General features: G+C 35.7%; 1 protein-coding gene and 1 pseudogene across 2 annotated transcripts in view; one reads left to right on the top strand and one right to left on the bottom strand.

Moving 5' to 3' along the window:
* EPHA6 (EPH receptor A6) overlaps positions 1–17,165 on the bottom strand; it is an 852,931-nt gene that overhangs the window by 130,357 nt on the left and 705,409 nt on the right. For both annotated transcript variants that reach the window (XM_029939169.1, XM_029939170.1), the window contains one exon: positions 6,032–6,157. In XM_029939169.1, coding sequence (XP_029795029.1) covers positions 6,032–6,157 — 126 coding nt within the window. The remainder of the gene's footprint in view (positions 1–6,031; positions 6,158–17,165) is intronic.
* On the top strand, positions 6,458–15,938 carry LOC115292483 (annotated as a pseudogene).

The following is a 17,165-nucleotide window of genomic DNA, read 5'->3' as shown; positions in this document are numbered from 1 at the left end:
GTAGTGCTTAAGAAAAATTGATTCAGTACCTGTCACAACACAGCATTTTATATACTGTTAAGTGAAACTTCAATACAATCTAAGTTTATTTTGGGAGTGTTTGCTGTATAATTGGATTTAATGAAATGTTTAGAGGTGCAGTAGGCATGACTTTGAGTAGATAATGAAAGAAAATGCAAAATGCTTATTGATTCATGATGTGGTTTTACCTTAGCTTGGGCAAACCACGCAGTATTTAACACATAGTAGCAAAATATTTACTATTGAAGCTTGAAAAGATGTGAGTTCTTTGTGTGCAATCTTTCATTTATGCATGTGAGAGGGTTGTCTTTTTTTTAATGTTTTTACATTGTAGTACTTGTTTTGCTTGTTGGTGGTGTTTGCTTATTTAATACATTCCGTCAAGGACAAAAAAAAAAAAACCTGCTAAAAAAAAAGTAACCTAATATTTTGATGATCTAATCATGCTCAACCTAGGTTATTATTTTATGAGTATTAGATAATGAATATGCCTTTACATTTTATAAGTAAGTCCAGCTTTTAAGACACATTGTAATCTTTGGATCTTAGTGTAAATTTAAGATACTCCATGATAGTTATTGTTGTGCAGTGACAGAAAAATAAATAAATCAGGAAACCTCCATACGTTACCCTATCATTATAACTGTGTAATTTTATTTCTCAAGGACTTCAGTATGCTGCTTTTATTTTATATGGTATGTGTATGAAATTGCCAAAAGCCTAAAGCGTTTAGGTAGAGGAAGAGTCTGTCATATGATAAGACACAGAATCTAAGACCCTATTTGTAATCAGTGCTCTGTGGCAGATAAAAATGTTCGATCCTACTTTCAGATACTCTTTGGCTACAGAATTAAATCAAAGAAATAAGTAGATGGGAGCGACTGGCTTGATCAGTTGGTTAAGCATCCAACTTCAGCTCAGGTCATGATCTCAAAGTCTGAGAGTTCCAGCCCCACATCGGGCTTTGTGCTGTTAGCTCAGAGCCTGAAGCCTGCTTCAGATTCTGTATTTTTTTCTCTCTGCCCCTCCCCTGTTCATGGTCTATCTCTCTCTTTCTCAAAAATAAAAACACACAAAAGAAGACAAAACTAGATGGATTAAAGAGAACAATATTACCATTTTAGAGTAGATGCCTGATTACACATTTAGAAAAGGGACATTAATTCCTTAATTCTTTTCAGGGAGGCAGAATTTAATTTTAATTTTTTAAATTTATTTTTGAGAGAGAGAGAGAGGGAGGGAGGGGGTGAGAGAGAGGGAGAGAGGGAGGGAGGGAGGGAGAGAGGGAGGGGGGGAGAGAGAGAATGAATAAATGAATATGAGTGGGAGAGGGGGCAGGGGTTCGGGGGACCAGAGTTCTGAAGCAGGCTCTGTGTTGACAGCAGAAAGCCTGAGAGCCTGATGCAGGGCTTGAATTCATGAACTGTGTCAGACCCTTAACCAACTTAGCCCCTCAGGTGCCCTGAATTTGACTTTAATAAGGAGGAATACAGGGGTGCCTGGGTGGCTCAGTCGGTTTAGCATTTGACCTCAGCTCAGATCATGATCTCACCATTTGTGGGTCTGAGCCCTGCAATGGGCTCTAGCTGGCAGCTTAGAGCCAGGAGCCTACTTTGGATCTATGTCTCCCTCTCTCTCTCTCTCTGCCCCTCCCCCACTCACACTCTGTCTCTCTCTCTGAAAAATAAACATTAAAAATTTTAAGAAAATAAGGAGAAATACAGCATGGGAAGACTTTGATTAAAAAAAATACTGTCAGTTCTGCCTTTCTATCTTCTCCTCTCTCAGCTTCCTTCTCTCTTCTATTTCCTTCTCTCTCTCCTCTTGTCCCTTCTCTCCTGTGAGTTTTCTTACTTTATTGAGTAACTACTGCTTGAAAGCCACTGCAACAAAGAATATTACTCAGTGATCAAAAAGAATGAAATCTTTCCATTTGCAACAATGTGGATGGAACTATAGTGTATCTAGATGGAACCAGAGTGTAAGTGAAACAAGACAAAAACCATATGATTTCACTCACATGTGGAATTTAAGAAACAAAATAGAGGAACATAGGGGAAGGGAAGGAGAAATAAGACAAAAACAGAGAGGGAGGCAAACTATCAGAGACACTGAACTACAGAGAACAGAGTTGCTGGAGGGGGGGTGGAGGGATGGGATAAACGGGTGACGGGCATTAAGAAGGGCATTCATTGGGATGAGCACTGGGTGATATATGCTAAGTGATGAATTACTAAATTCAACTCCTGAATCCAGTACTACACTATATGTTAACTAACTTGAATTTAAGTTAATTAAAAAATATATATGAATATACTTGCTATTTAAATTTCAGCCAATTACTTTCCAGCATTTTTCTTTATTTAAAACTAAGAATAATAACTCTTTACTATGACCTTTCTAGTAATGAGAAAGGTCATATAGACAGTGCAAATAATTGGCAATAGTTAAATAAATACTGATGTCAGGCTTGTCTGCTTTCTGCGTCTCATGATTAAATGATTCTTTCATTGCAGTTAATGTAAAAATAAGTATTATAGGGGCACTTGGGTGGCTCAGTGGGTTAAGAGTCCCACTCTTGGTTTTGGCTCAGGTAACAATCTCATGGTTCATAAGTGCAATACCCCCCCTCCCCCATTGGGCTCTGTGCTGACAGTACAGAGCCTGCTTGGGATTTCCTCTTTCACTCTTTACCCCTCCCATGTATGCATGCTCGCTCTCTCTCTCTCTCTCTCTCTCTCTCTCTCTCTCTAAATAAATAAATAAATAAATAAATAAATAAATACACTTAAAAATAAGTAGTATAAAAACACTGCTCCTTGATAGCATAGTGTGACATGAATGCAAAGAAACAATTTTATAAGAGACATCATCAGGTATCTCATTTAAATTTGATTAAGGTAAGTAGCTGGAAAGAAAAAGGTAAGTAGCTGGAAACCAAATTAGTACTACCAATAGAACAGGTTTCCTTGAATCACATCGCTAATGTGTTTTGAGACCTTAGAAGTACTGTGACATATAATCAATTAGGAGAAAGCAAATTAATTGCTGCCCAGTGGCCATCAGCCTTTGGTCAACTGTTCGAAGTGCCATGGTACAGGTCAAGGGGGGAACTACTTTCATGATGATGCCCTAAACCTAAACAGTTATGAGTTCATCTATTAGAAAGCAAAGAAATGTGTTTAAAAAATATGAAATAAGAACTTCTCATGATTACCACTTCATTCCTCTTCACACAAAATTATAAAGGAAATTCTTGGGAAATAAGCTATAGATGAATGGAAGAGGATAAAAATTACCTTTGAAATTGTAGCAGTCATTACTGAAAAGTGCCAGAGGAAGTGTACAGGGATCACTTATCAAAGTGATATAAGCCAGGAAAAGTGAGTTGAGTTAATTTCAGTTCGAGGGAACAGGAACCAGTTTAGATCTATAAATTTTTTATGAAGCAATTTTGTTACACCTGATTTGTATGTAAGTCATGAAAACTGAACTGAGTTTTCTTTCCTATGAAAGCTGGAGGCAAATTTGGCTTAAAGCCTAGAAGAATAGAGTGCTAGAGTGTTCTTTCAGATCTCTCTCTAGAAAGTTGTTTCTGTGTATGTGTTATAGAAACATGATCTTTCTTCTATCATTCTCAGTGACTAAATGACAAGGGTTATTTATTTATTTTTTTTTAGCAGTAATGCTGAATAATTCAAGTCACTTCTGAACTTTGTAATGTCATTTCTGCCAAACACACCTAAATCCACCGAGATTTGCCATTAAGAGTTAAGGATTAAGCCATTAAACTACAAATTATCCATTCCTCAATTCTAATCACTGAGATATTAATAATATATGTGAAAACTACCTTTTTATATTTGCAGCTCTGAGAGCTTTAGCTTACATAGATTTTTATTTCTAGTCTTTTCCAACACCACCATCACTATCAACAGTAAGAATGATAACATTTCTGAGCAACTGATACCATTTTTGTTTCTAAAGAGGAAAAAAAAGTGGCACTCATTAGAATTAAAGCTGCTAGTTTTAAATTCACATAGTTTTATTTTCTACTGTATCATTGGCATTGCTGGTCACAAAGGTTCCAACCATATCAGTAATTATCCAGTGATAAAACCAAATGATATCAAAGCATATTTATAATTTGTTATTTTGTATGTTTTAATTGAGTAGGCAAGGGTAATTGAAGAGCAACAGGAAAACAGAAATGTAATAATGTTAGGCCTTGTTGGTAAAATTCTGTTAAGAAAAGCAAGAAATGTGTATGTTTGAATTTTGTTTTTATTGGATTTCCTAGTATCTTCAAATGTTCCTAGGAATGGTTGGCTCAGGTCAACCCTCCTGAATACACTGATGTCATCAGCATAATTTGTGGTATAATTATTATGATTAAAAAGCACCAGAGTTAGGCTAATTTAAAAAAAAATGATATAGGGTGCAAGCAGGGGGAGGGGCAGAGGGTCAAGGAGAGAGAGGATCTTAAGCAGGCTCCACACCAAATTGGGGGCCGACATGGGCTGGTACTCATGAACTGTGAGATCATTACTTGAGTCCAAATCAAGAGTCAGACGCTTAACCAACTGAGCCCCCTGGATGTCCCCAGAATTACAATAAATAAAACTTAAAGAGGCTTCTGGGTCACGCAGTTAGTTAAGCATCCAACTCTTGATTTTGGCTCAGGCTATGATCTCGTGGTTGTGAGAGTGAGGTCACATCTCACACCACTGGGTGTGGAGCCTGCTTAGGATTCTCTCTCTCCCTCGCCCTCTGCTTCTCAAAAAACAAAACAAAATCCAAGAATCAATGTCCTAATTCTATCTTGCTAAGACACATATAAAAAGTCAGCTTGTATCCTTCATACAACAGAAGAAGGCAGTTTGATATTTTATAAATATCAAACAATATAAAAAACAATTTGTTTCTGAAATAATATTATGGATAATCCAGAAAGTGATTTACTAAACTTAAAGTTGCATTTTATTTCATTTCATTTTTTTAATGCTTACTTATTTTTGAGAGAGATGGACAGAGCATGAGTGCAGAGGGACAGAGAGAGATGGAGACACAGAATGCAAAGCAGCCTCTAGGCTCTAAGCTGTTAGCATGGACCCCAACAGGGGCTCAGACTCGTGAGCCGCGAGAACATGCCCTGAGCTGAAGTCAGATGCTTAACCAAACTGATCTACCCAGGTGTCCCTGAAATTGCATTTTAAAATGCTCAATTTCCAGGGTGCCTGTACGGCTCAGTCAGTTAGACGTCTAGCTCTTGATTTTGGCTCAGGTCATGATCTAATGGTTGGTAGGACCAAGCCCTGAGTGCTGTCAGCACAGAGCCTGTGTGGAATTCTCTCTTCTCTCTTTGCCTTGCCCCAGTCGCTCTTTTTCTCTGTGTCTCAAAATATAAATAAACATGAAAAAAACACTTAATTTTCTGTATTTTCTTTCTCTCATTGATAAAATAGAGCTTTGGTCAGATTGACATTTTGGGAGAGACTGCATTAATTTTTTTTTCAAAAAGTTCTCCCAAATTTGCTACTTTCTGGCTTTTCTTCCAGTCACTTCCCTATAGTGAAATTAAACATTAATTAAATCTCTATAAACTTGCCCAAATATGGATTTACTCTTTCTATTAGTAATGCTGTTTTTAATTCTCTTTTCTAGCCAATTCCAAGTGGCAAAGTAACTCAAATTTATCTTATTTTTATTCTTGTTACAAAATTTGGACTCTAAAGCTCTAGTCCTTATTTACGTAAACATTACTCTAGGAGCAGCGGCAGCAGCATTCTGCTAACAGGTGCTCAGGTTATAGATCCATCCTCCACATCCTCTTACTGCTTTCACGGCATTAGAGATCATAAACGTGACCCCTGCATTAAGGACGCGTTGTTTGCATTTTCTTTCAACAGTAACTTAGAAATATTTATTTCTGTATTGTGTATCTTTCAGTTGTGAGCACAGACCTGTGCTGCTGTATACAGTGGCAGAAAACTTCACTTGAAATACATACCAGCAGGAATCCTGGGGGGCAGAGATCCTCCCCCTGGCACCGGATGCGGGGCCTGGATGCTATTTAAAAACCCTGCCCTCAGGAAGCTGGGGCAAAACGCCTCCACCCCAATGGCCGGGAAGGATCCTTTTAAGAGATAAAAATGGACATTAATCAAAATCTTCTTTGTAGAAAAGCTGTTGATCATTTAACGGGGAAAAAAGCCTATACTTAATAAAAAACACCAAACCTTACAAGGAAACTATAAAATTAAAAGGAATGAATGCATTTTTATTCATAAATTTAAACAAAATCAACCTAGGTTTTGAGACAAGCAAAGCTACTGTTAACTGGTTACAATGCAAAACGGGGTAACAGTAGTAGGATGCAAGACAAAATTTCTAAACCTACATTTGACAAAGTAGATATAAATAAAAGTCATTGAGGATGGCTATTTGTAGAGCGGTCCACATGAGTGACTACGCAGGAGGCAGCCACAGCGGATCTGAGATCGAAGCTGCGCAGGAAGGAGCAGTGCTTTGCTTTAGGTCTATCTGCAGTGTACTTAAAACGAGGAGCGCTTCACACCACACAGCAATTATATATGTTTTTGAAATAGAGATTAGGAAATCTATAGATATAATTTTTAATTTGTTACACTTTTCCATTAGGGAGAAGACAGAGTTTGCAAAGGTAGAACCACATGCTTTTTCACTTTTCCGAAGGCTACTGTGAAGCAAGAAAACAAAAGGAAACCACTTGGGAGTTTATTCATAAGATTACATCATGAGTTGTGAATAAAAGAATGTCAGAGCTGGAAAAGATATCAGAGGTCATCCGGTCAAAAATCCATTTTACAGACTAGCAAACTGAGGCATGAAAACGGGAAGGGATATCACGTAGCTGGTGGACTCCTAGGACAAAATCTTTCCAGTGTAGATTAAAAATAAATAATGAGCCTTTTCCTATTTGGGAGATTGCTATTCTCTGAATATGAATCAGAAACCCTGCAGTTTGGAATAACAGCATTATAATGTGGTGTCTGAATGACCTGAAAGACGCTAAAATAACTCAGAAGAAAATTTAATATACATGCACTATCAGTACGTGGGCAGCACTGGTAATGGGTATGGTATATCTAAGTTTAATCACAATAATGCTCTAAAAGCAAGTTGCACTGATGATTGTAAGGAATGTATATCATTTGGGCCTCTGAAACTCTAATCAGGCCCAAATAAAGAGACCTTGGATCAATCCTCCAAGGTTCAGTTTTAACAAGTCCTACATTTTTGAAGAAACTTCATTCTATTCCTTGACAAAAATTTTGCACCTAAAATATGTTAAAATCTATAGTCTCTTTGAACTCTGACCAGGATTAAAGGGACTTGGTATAACACATTCTATACAACTTGCTTCTATTGAACGAGTTGCTGCTAAAGAAAAGCCAGCATTTCTTCGATCTTTAAAGATGTTTAGAAAGAGAAGTTACAATGTATGTTTTAATGAGTGAGGCCTATTTATTGTGCATTGGGTTAAAGAAAGCATAGAAAGAAAATCAAATACTATAAATAAACTGGTTTTCCTGTTGATTTTATGAGGCCTGAGTGAAAAGGTCCAGCACAGTTTGAGTCCCTTAAACATGAAGAGATGTGGCTAAAGTGCCACATAGTAGGTCAGAAAGTGTTCTGAGGAAACTTTCGATGAACAGTGAGTCTAATTTCTCCTTTGCCACTGCATGGGGTATGTATCATTGAGCACAAGTGTTCCTCTGTGTACAATGTTTCCCATGCAAGGCATTTTCCACATTGCAATGTCTCAACACTGTGTGAGAAAATATCACTAAGGAGCATCACTGAATACCAGGTAGAGATAATTACATATTTATACTGCATTCTTAAAGTTACAAAATAAATGGTAATTTTACAACAGAGAAGATAACTATAAGAAATTCAGATTTTATTATAGGCTACAAAACAAATATTCCAATTTAGCTGATTATGGATTTATTGAAGCCAAGTGATAGAAAACTTGGTTCAAGAATACTAAATTGTAAGGGGCACCTGGGTGGCTCAATTGGTTAATTTCAGCTAAGGTCATGATCTCATGGTTTGTTGAGTTTGAGTACAGGGAAGAGCAGAGCCTGCTTGGGATTCTCTCCCTCTCCCTCTCCCTCACCCTCACGCTCTCCCTGCCCCTCCCCTGCTTGTGCTTTCTCTCTCTCTCTTTCAGAAAAATAAATAAATAAACCTTTAAAAAAGAGTACTAGGTTGTAAAGAAAAAGAACATAATCATGCACAGAAAAGAAAAAGGAATATAAATGCAATTATCTTAAAAGAAATTTGAAGAAAAAAAGCATGTAGAGCAGACTTTAAATAATTCTAATATGCTTCACATTTATTTTTTGTTTTTTATTATTTTTGCCATATTATTTCAAATTGTTGACTTAGAAAAAAATGTCCATTATTTTAACTCCTTGAAAGAAACAAAATACAAATATTATTTTATTGCTATGATTACACTGATTACCATTTCTGTTGTTGTGACAGCCTGTCATATTTAATACCAGCTTTCATTTTCCTAAACCTGCTGCGTCATTCATAATGGCTTTGTTATGTTTCTTTACTGTGGGTTAAAAGGTCTTTCATTTATTGTGGCATCTCTTCCTTAAGGGACTGTCATTTTTTTATATATGAAACAAACAAACAGAAAAGCTGTTGTACACAAATACATATTCAGTTGAAATATCATATTATGTGATAATAATGCCTTATCATTTTCCTCCTTAGGGGCAGTCATGTCAATAGAAATTGCATGAAACACTATAGCTTTGTTTTCACAATTGAATAATGAAGCTGAATTTATTTGTTGTAATTCCCTTATCTCTTAATCTACAAGAAGTTCAGATCAGGAACATTTTAGGATTTAATATAAAATAATTTTAGTCTGGTTAGTTCTATTGATTAAATTGCTGGCTCTTGCTGCCTTTATTTATTTTTAAATACATAATTGTAGCAAAGAAATAAGAGAGAGAGACAAAAACCAAGAAAGAAACTCTTAGCTATATTGACAAACTGATGGCCTTCAGAGGGGAGGCGGGTGGGGTGACAGATGAAATAGGTGCCGGGGACTAAGTAACGCACTTGTGATGAGCACTGGGTGTTGTGTGGAAGTGTTGGATCACTGTATGGTACAATGAAACTAATATTACACTGCATGTAAACTAAACTAGAATTAAAATAAAACAAACCAACAACAAAATAAAAGGAATTTGTTAATTATATTGTAGCCAAAGAATGAACAACATGTAATACCTATAGTAGGATAAATGTAAATGTCCATCAATATTGTTTTTATGTGCATTTGGTAGACTCTTTGTCAATATAAATTAGATTTTTGTTTGATGAGAGTATTCTTCTAACTACTACGAATTTACGAATTTGAAATATAAGATGTGTCACTTCACATATGCTTTTCTAAATCTCAAACAAGTGACTTTCCAGTTTGCTAGTCATCTTGAGTCAGTAGGTTAAAGACACACCAGAATAGGACATTAGCATTATATTATCTCTAACAGAGTCACCAGATAACCTGTATTTTTATTTGCTAACTCTGGCAACCCTACTCAAATATAATTCCAAACACTTTTGAGTATCACACTAACAAAAGACACTATTAACGATTGGTATAAGGTAAATTAACATAAGTCACCAGCTGCAGGAGTTGATGATTTCTCTGTCCTTCAGTAGTTTAGTGGTCGGCATTGTCCCTTAGGGACTACTGCAATATAACTGGGGAAACACATTATTTAGTGGGTGAGGGTCAGGATGTAAGCTAATGGCATTGTAATAACTGGTATACTCCCTGCACAAAGGAGAATTTCCCTCAAAATACTAGTAGCACCACCAAGAAACATTGTCTGAGAGTAAAGCATACTTAGAAAAGGGTTGCTAGTGACCACAGTGTAGAAAAAGCAGAAGTGGACATGGCCTGAATTTTGACATCTGGTCTGATCAATTAATGGAGGATTCTGATTGCCCAGATTAGATGTAAGTAATGTGGCCTATAGAGTAACCAGTTTTCAAAGAGCTATAGGAAAATATATTTAACACTTAAACTCAATGAAACAAAATCTCCCTTTAATTTGATATTGCAGCAATCTCTTTGAAATAATTTACACTGGATATTCAATATCATTAAGAATTTGCATAAAAAGATGACTATGACTTTAAACTCTTTGTGCCTTGTAGGAAGCAGCAGCAAGGAGCAAAAGTTCTTGTGCCCTTACAACCCTTGCAGCTGCCCCTAGTTTCTCTAGGATTAGATTACTTGATTTAAAATGTTAATTGTACAAATGACCTTCTTGCTTCTTGAGTTGGAATGTTGATTGTGCTTCAGGCTTTGGCAATCTTCCGGGATTGTTTACACCTGTGGCTGTCTGTATAAAACCACTTGCTTGTGAGGAATAAAGCAGCAATATGGGCGCCGCTCATGTTGCTCCTCCCTCCCTGTCCTTTGACTCTCTCTCTTCTTTTCCTCATTCCCTTATCCTCGTGTCCTGGCTTCTGTGTGCCTGCGCGCACAACAGTGCCTTAATTTCCTTATAAGTAAAATGAAAGTAACAATTGATCCCACCTTATGGGACTATTTGTAAGAGTTAAATAAAAGTAAATAATCATAAATATATGAAAATATTCTCAAACAGTCCTAATTTTTCTTTTAAAAGAAACCTCTTTGGTTGAGAAACTGATTAATTTTCTAATGCAGAACTATCCTCTCCACCTCACACATACACAAAAACTGAACAGAAAAAAATCCCTTCTTTGTAAGTTCTGTATCAATAATTTAATTTTGTCTGAAAAGTTTAATAAAGGCAATATCCCTATAATAATGAATTTTTTCAGATGTGGCTCCCTCAAATTGTCTCCATCTTGTTTTATTTTTGCAGATACACTTTGATCTATGTGTAGAAAAAGAACACCTAGACACAGTTGAAGACAGTTTAGAATTGTAAACTGAAAATATATGCACACATGTGTATTAAATAAATTGTAAATAAAATATATTCAGGATACTCCCCATGGAGAATGCTCAAAATTTTTGTTAGAGGTATGTGATCAGAGAATTTTGGAGAATGCTAGTTTAAACAATAAAACAGTGAGAAAAATGCTAGAATGTTCAAGAAGCAAATCGTTTACTTCAAGAACTTGAGCAATCAGGCAGGGCCTTGATTTCACCTGGCCTCGGGCAGGCATTCCAGATGCCATGTCGCTCCTTACACAGTGGTTCTCAATCTTGTGTATACATTAGAAAATAGCACTCAAGGTCCAAGCAAACACACAGAACATATGGAGAACAGAAAAGCTATGTCTTCAACTTCTACAACAAGTTATTGTCAACTACAATGTGATGCAAGGATGATCTAGACTGATACAGAAAGAGATCACAAAAAGTCCTAAATATGTCGCATCTCATGTATATTGTGCATATGTGGTATGACTATTATTTGAAATCAAGTGTCAAAATAAGATGAACTTATAATAAGATCCTATATTGATACATTTTATGCTGTTAGTATATAAAATGGATATTTCAAAATATTTTTATTTTATTCCTTTTGTAGTTAGTGTTTTATAAAAAAATTAAAAGATAACACAGTAAAACTAACATATATAACATACATAAATTAGTATTCACATAGTAGAGTGTTTTGGCTCAAACATGTTTACTGAGAAGGGAGTAACTACAATTTTGGAGGGCTGAGAATTTTGAGTATGTATGCATTCAGAGTAGATATCCTTTCTTCACCCTTAAGTATCCAGTATTCAGTTCTGTACCTGGCACATAGTAGCTACTATAGAGCTGTGTCGTTTAGGTTAATGATGGTATCTTTGAGCTACAGTGTACATGAGTAACTTCAAAGTTCAATGATAACATAGTCTGTTAAACCAAAGGCTATCTCAAGGGCTGTTTTCCCTGAGTAATGTTCACTTCAAAACCAAACCTGAGAGACTATTGAATACTGAAAACAAACTGAGGGTTGAAGGAGAAGGGGGAGGGGGGAAAAGAGGTGGTGGTAGTGGAGGAGGGCACTTTTGGGGAAGAGCACTGGGTGTTATATGGAAACCAAGTTGACAACAAACTATTAAAAAAAAAAAAATATATATATATATGTATATATATATATAAAACAAAACAAACCAAAACAATAAAACAATAACACAGTAAAAAAAAAAAAAACCTTCAAAGATTCTCTACTCCTTCTCTATTTATATGTATGCCTGCCTGTCCATACATGTGTTTGTCTATCAACCTGTCTATTTTGCTCATCTTTTCTTTGTCAGAAAGTGTGTTTCCTTCTATTCCTAGTGTATCTCATGTTTCCTGTATGCCTCTCTTCCATTTCTGTTATAATAATTTATAAATTACACATCCTCTCCTCCATCAAGATAAGGAAACAAACAAACATCATAAGCTCATTGTTTGAACATATGTTTCCTAATTTTCTGTGATGGTGGATGAAAGCATAAGACTCTAAGAGTTATATGACCATTGAAGAAAGATCAGAAACAGTAAGAAACCATTTTAACGTAAGTCATTTAAAAATACATTTTTTTCTTTTTAACCCCCAGAAACCTTTAAGTCTCTTTACTTAGTAACATGAAGTCTAGGAAAAACTAAGCTGTTGTGCCCAGTTTGGTAAAGATACTTGCCTCATTATGATGTATTAGGTGGGCCAGCTGGGCCCCAACATGGTCTGCTTTAACTTGATCAGAAGTTGCACAGAGTAGTGTTTCAATAAAGGCAAATTGAATAAGTGGATTGAAAAAAATGATCAAATGAAAAGTAATAATCTGCTCTTTAGGCAAATATCTTGGGAGGACATAAAGGAGTACTCTGTACTCAATTGCTTCCTAGGCCAACAGCAACTTTCTAATGACTAGATGAGACCTAATTATCAATTAGGCTTAACCTGTGAAAGGGAACTATTACATTCATAAATAACTCATTCATACACTTAATCATTTGTTCAGTAAATATTTATTGAAGCACCTACTTATTTTTTGCTTGGCACTACAATATACATGTCTAGCACAAAAAGAGGAAATCAATTTTTGATAGGACACTATTCTTTTCAGGAAATGATTCTAACTAAGCTAAGCCAAAATTACAATTACAGAATCTTTTTCATTTCCTAAATTATTATAAATGGAAATATGCCTACAATTAAATTTGTGTAGCTAAATACACCGCTAATTTCCACGAAGATTCTTCAGCACCAAATACAATGAAAGATCGTGCGAGCATTACTGTTTTGTTTTTGGCTTTTTTTTAGTCCTTCAGATCACTGCAATATGAATTTTATAGATTTATCATCCTGTTGTTCAATAGGTCACAATAAAAGTATTGAAGCAAAAAGGGCATTTCAGGGCCAGATCTTTATTAGTTATTTCTGAAAAACTTTTAAAAAGAAACTTTTAGATTTCCCTGATTTATTTTTAAACTTGTAGCATATGGATGATAAAATTATGGTTTGGTAATTTTTTAAAACTAGCATTAACAAGGAGAATTAAGATGTTCCAAAGCTGATAAAAAAGACATTTATTAAAAATATTTTTAAAATTTATATTTAAAATAGACATTCTCTGACTCTTTAAAAACAAATATTTTAAAATAATGAACTTGAACTAGAACTTACCTAAATTTCCCTTCAGTTCTAAAAGTCTGTTTACATAATTTTTATTACACTTGTTACTTTGAATTAAGCCTATATTTCCCCAAATATGGATTATGTCCAGTAGTCTTACCTATGTTTATACGTGGTGGAACTTGGAATCTTAATGATCAAAAAACTGTCCTGACTAAATCTGCAATCAGTTTTTTGAAAAGGTCTATGCTTGAGACCAGAATTTTGATTCTACCATTCACTAGCTGATTCATCTTGGGTAAGTATCTTAGCTTCTCTGATACTCAATTTCATCTTTTGAAAAATGGAGTTAATAAACATATCACTTATACTGGTTTACTGCAGATGATAGGGGAAGTGCCTGTTAATGGCTAAAGTAAGTACTCAATAATGAGGGATAAATATTATCTTCCTTAATTCTCTAATCTTGACCTGTCAGTGCAGATCTCCAGGCCTCCATGATCTCTCTTCCTCTCAAAAGGCCCTCTGGCCCCTGGTCTCTGTCAAAACATGCTCTACATACTCAGGGAGAACTCACTATCTTTTCCTCGTGCCCCTATTTAATCTTAGCTACTAGAACAGATGTAGAACACTATCATAGATACATTATTTATTTGTTTTACAATTTTCTGATACCAAATGCCATATCCAAATGATGGAGCATGTCTTCCTGACGGAGTCACCATACAGGGCGTTGGTCAGCCTTTTCTTTCTAGGGTCAGACTTTATATGTTCTTTAAAAAACAACAACAGCAAAAACCCTATATGTTCTTTAAAACATGCTTTTCTACCTCAGGTGTCAAGGTGTCAGTTAAAGAGCTCTAAGGAGCATTTATCAACGTGTATGAGCGCTCGATCTATTTAGCTCTGTGAAGTGTGCTATGTATTTAATATTTATAAACTGTGGGTATATCTGTCACATTATTAAAGGGAAGTTTGTACACTTGATAAAGAGGTCATGAGGCAGGCTGCCTCTGCGTCTTTGTAATTTTCCAAGGCTGCCTTCAGCTGGGGCTAGCCATTGGCTGCTAACATGCACCTTACTGTCAGGTATTTCACACTGTTGTCTCTCATGTACAAAGTATGGAAGAGAATATTATGGATTTAGTTTCAGCTCCAGATATGGACGATAACATCACTGGCTGTCTTATCTACCAAAAAATGTGTTAAAACATAATACCAAACATGTCTCATTAAAGGCTAAGATATTTAAATTCCTTTCAAAGACTTGTTAGCTTTTTAAGGTCAGAATGGTGACTGATTTGGAGAGAAAGGTAAACCAAGAGACAGACTCTTAACCACAGAGAACAAACTAATGGTTACCAGGGGGAGGTGCGGGGGAGAGGGATGGGTGATATTAAGGGATGCACTTGCTGTGATGAGCACCAGGTATTGGATGGAAGTGTTGAATCACTGTAAGGTACATCTGAAACTAATATTACACTAACCAGAATTTACATAAAAACTTAAAAAAAAAGTATAGTATTCACTTGGCATATATATGGTATGGATTAGATAGCAGGATGATTTGGTTTAACATTTATCATTTTGAGAATTTGGTCTTGAAAAGAGACACAATAAGTCTTGAAAAAACTGAGAATTGACAATAGAAAACAAAACTAATCAAGACCCCAATGACTTTACATCTATTCTGATACCATAAATGTATGACAGGAGTAGCACCATAAAGGTGTGCTAGTGGCAAAGACATGTCCACTTTTCCAGGGACCCAATCTGCACTCAAGGTAAATATGTGGGATTCCCTTCCATGTCCCTGCCTACGTCGTGAGACACTTAGATGGATACCTCCCTGAGTCCTTTCAGTTCGGATCATGTTATTCCTCATTTAAAATAATTCACATTCTCCTTCCTGATGAATATAAACCCAAGGGGTAAGTAAGGTTTCAGAGGTAGCTTGGATAGGTTGCATGGCTTCCAGTCCAGGCCTTGCTTCCCTTCCTATTCCATCTTGGACTCAAGATACTGAAACACCAGACTTGGGAGTGAGTCAGTTTCTTGGCCCAGAAACTCTACCTTGTCAGTTCTATCAAGACACATGTGGTTCTCAAATATAGACATTCTGATGGGAGTTTGTGAGTTAAGTAACAAATGATTTAGTTTGTTTGGTGTATAGAACAGACCAAGATCAAGATGCAAATTGAGAAATTCCATAGTTAAGTAATGCAACTTAGGGTAGCCAATGAATCCTGCAGTGTTGCCAAGGAAACAGAGCAAATGATTTGAAGTGTAGACTGTTTTGTCATATTCTTAGGAAGTAAATATCTTTTGAATTTGAGAAAGTGTTGGTACAGAAAATACTTTATGTAACTAAGTGGGCTGTTCAGAAGCTGAGAGATCATTTTTTTTGTACTTTGTTTTCTAATGTTTACTTTAGAAGGCCAAGAATGCAAATGTTTTACTTTGGGAAGCTTTTATTTAGCTTTGGAAATTGAACAGGAATGTATCTATCTTAGAAATGTTTTGCACATTATCTGATGTTGGGAAAATATATAATTATTCTCTGGTAATTTTCTATCAGTTAATTTGAAAATGAGATATCAATTCTTCCTTAAATTGGTTAATCTGTCTTTAAAAGAAAATTAAGTGTAACTATTTTGCTAGATTGATCTATTTCTTCTGAAGCATAAAATTTGTGCTGATGATAACCAACAAATATAAAATATGGTAACTGGAATTAATTGTGCAGCAGTATATCTATTTATGTAGTATAGTGTCAATTACATCTTAAAGTAAATACAAAAACATAAATGCTTTACCTTAAACTTTCCAAATTAAATTGTTTTAATGTTTATTTTTGAGAGAGACACAATGAGAGTCAGGGAGGGGCAGAGACAGAGACAGACAGACAGACAGAATCCAAAACAGGCTCCAGGCTCTGAGCTGTCAGCACACAGCCTGACTCGGGGCTCAAACTCACGAACTGTGAGACCATGACCTGAGCCAAAGTTGGATGCTTAACTGACTGAGCCACCCAGATGCCCCAAACTTTCTAAATTTAAACTATATTTTTAAATATAAAAGATTCATACTATCACTAGCTTGTTGAGCAGAGACTTGCTTTGAATCTAGTTTTCTGTGTTCAAAAACAGCTACAGTTACTTTAAATGCATAATGATCACTAATGGACTGAAGCCATTGTATTACAGAAATATTTGCCATATTTCTCATTCATATTTTTTCAGAAGGGCTAAGGGTTTCTGAACTGTTAGACCTTTGCATACCTTTATGACATCCCTGACCATTTCTCTCTTAACCAAGGTGTTGAGTGTGACTGTCATAAATGTTATGCTTTCTATTAAACTGAAAGTATGGTATTATTTGATATTTATCTTATCTTTGTAACTTGAATTTTACCACCTAAGTGTAATGTTCACATGTTGATTACTAAATTATTTTTTTTTAATTTGAGAAAGAGAGAGAGAGAGAGCAAAGAAGCAGAGAGAGAGAGAG

This window comes from Suricata suricatta, chromosome 5 (genome assembly GCF_006229205.1).
Source record: "Suricata suricatta isolate VVHF042 chromosome 5, meerkat_22Aug2017_6uvM2_HiC, whole genome shotgun sequence".
In the NCBI taxonomy this organism is placed as follows: domain Eukaryota; kingdom Metazoa; phylum Chordata; class Mammalia; order Carnivora; family Herpestidae; genus Suricata; species Suricata suricatta.
Note: the sequence above shows the minus strand (reverse complement) of the source record. Positions and strands in the feature narration are given on the sequence as shown.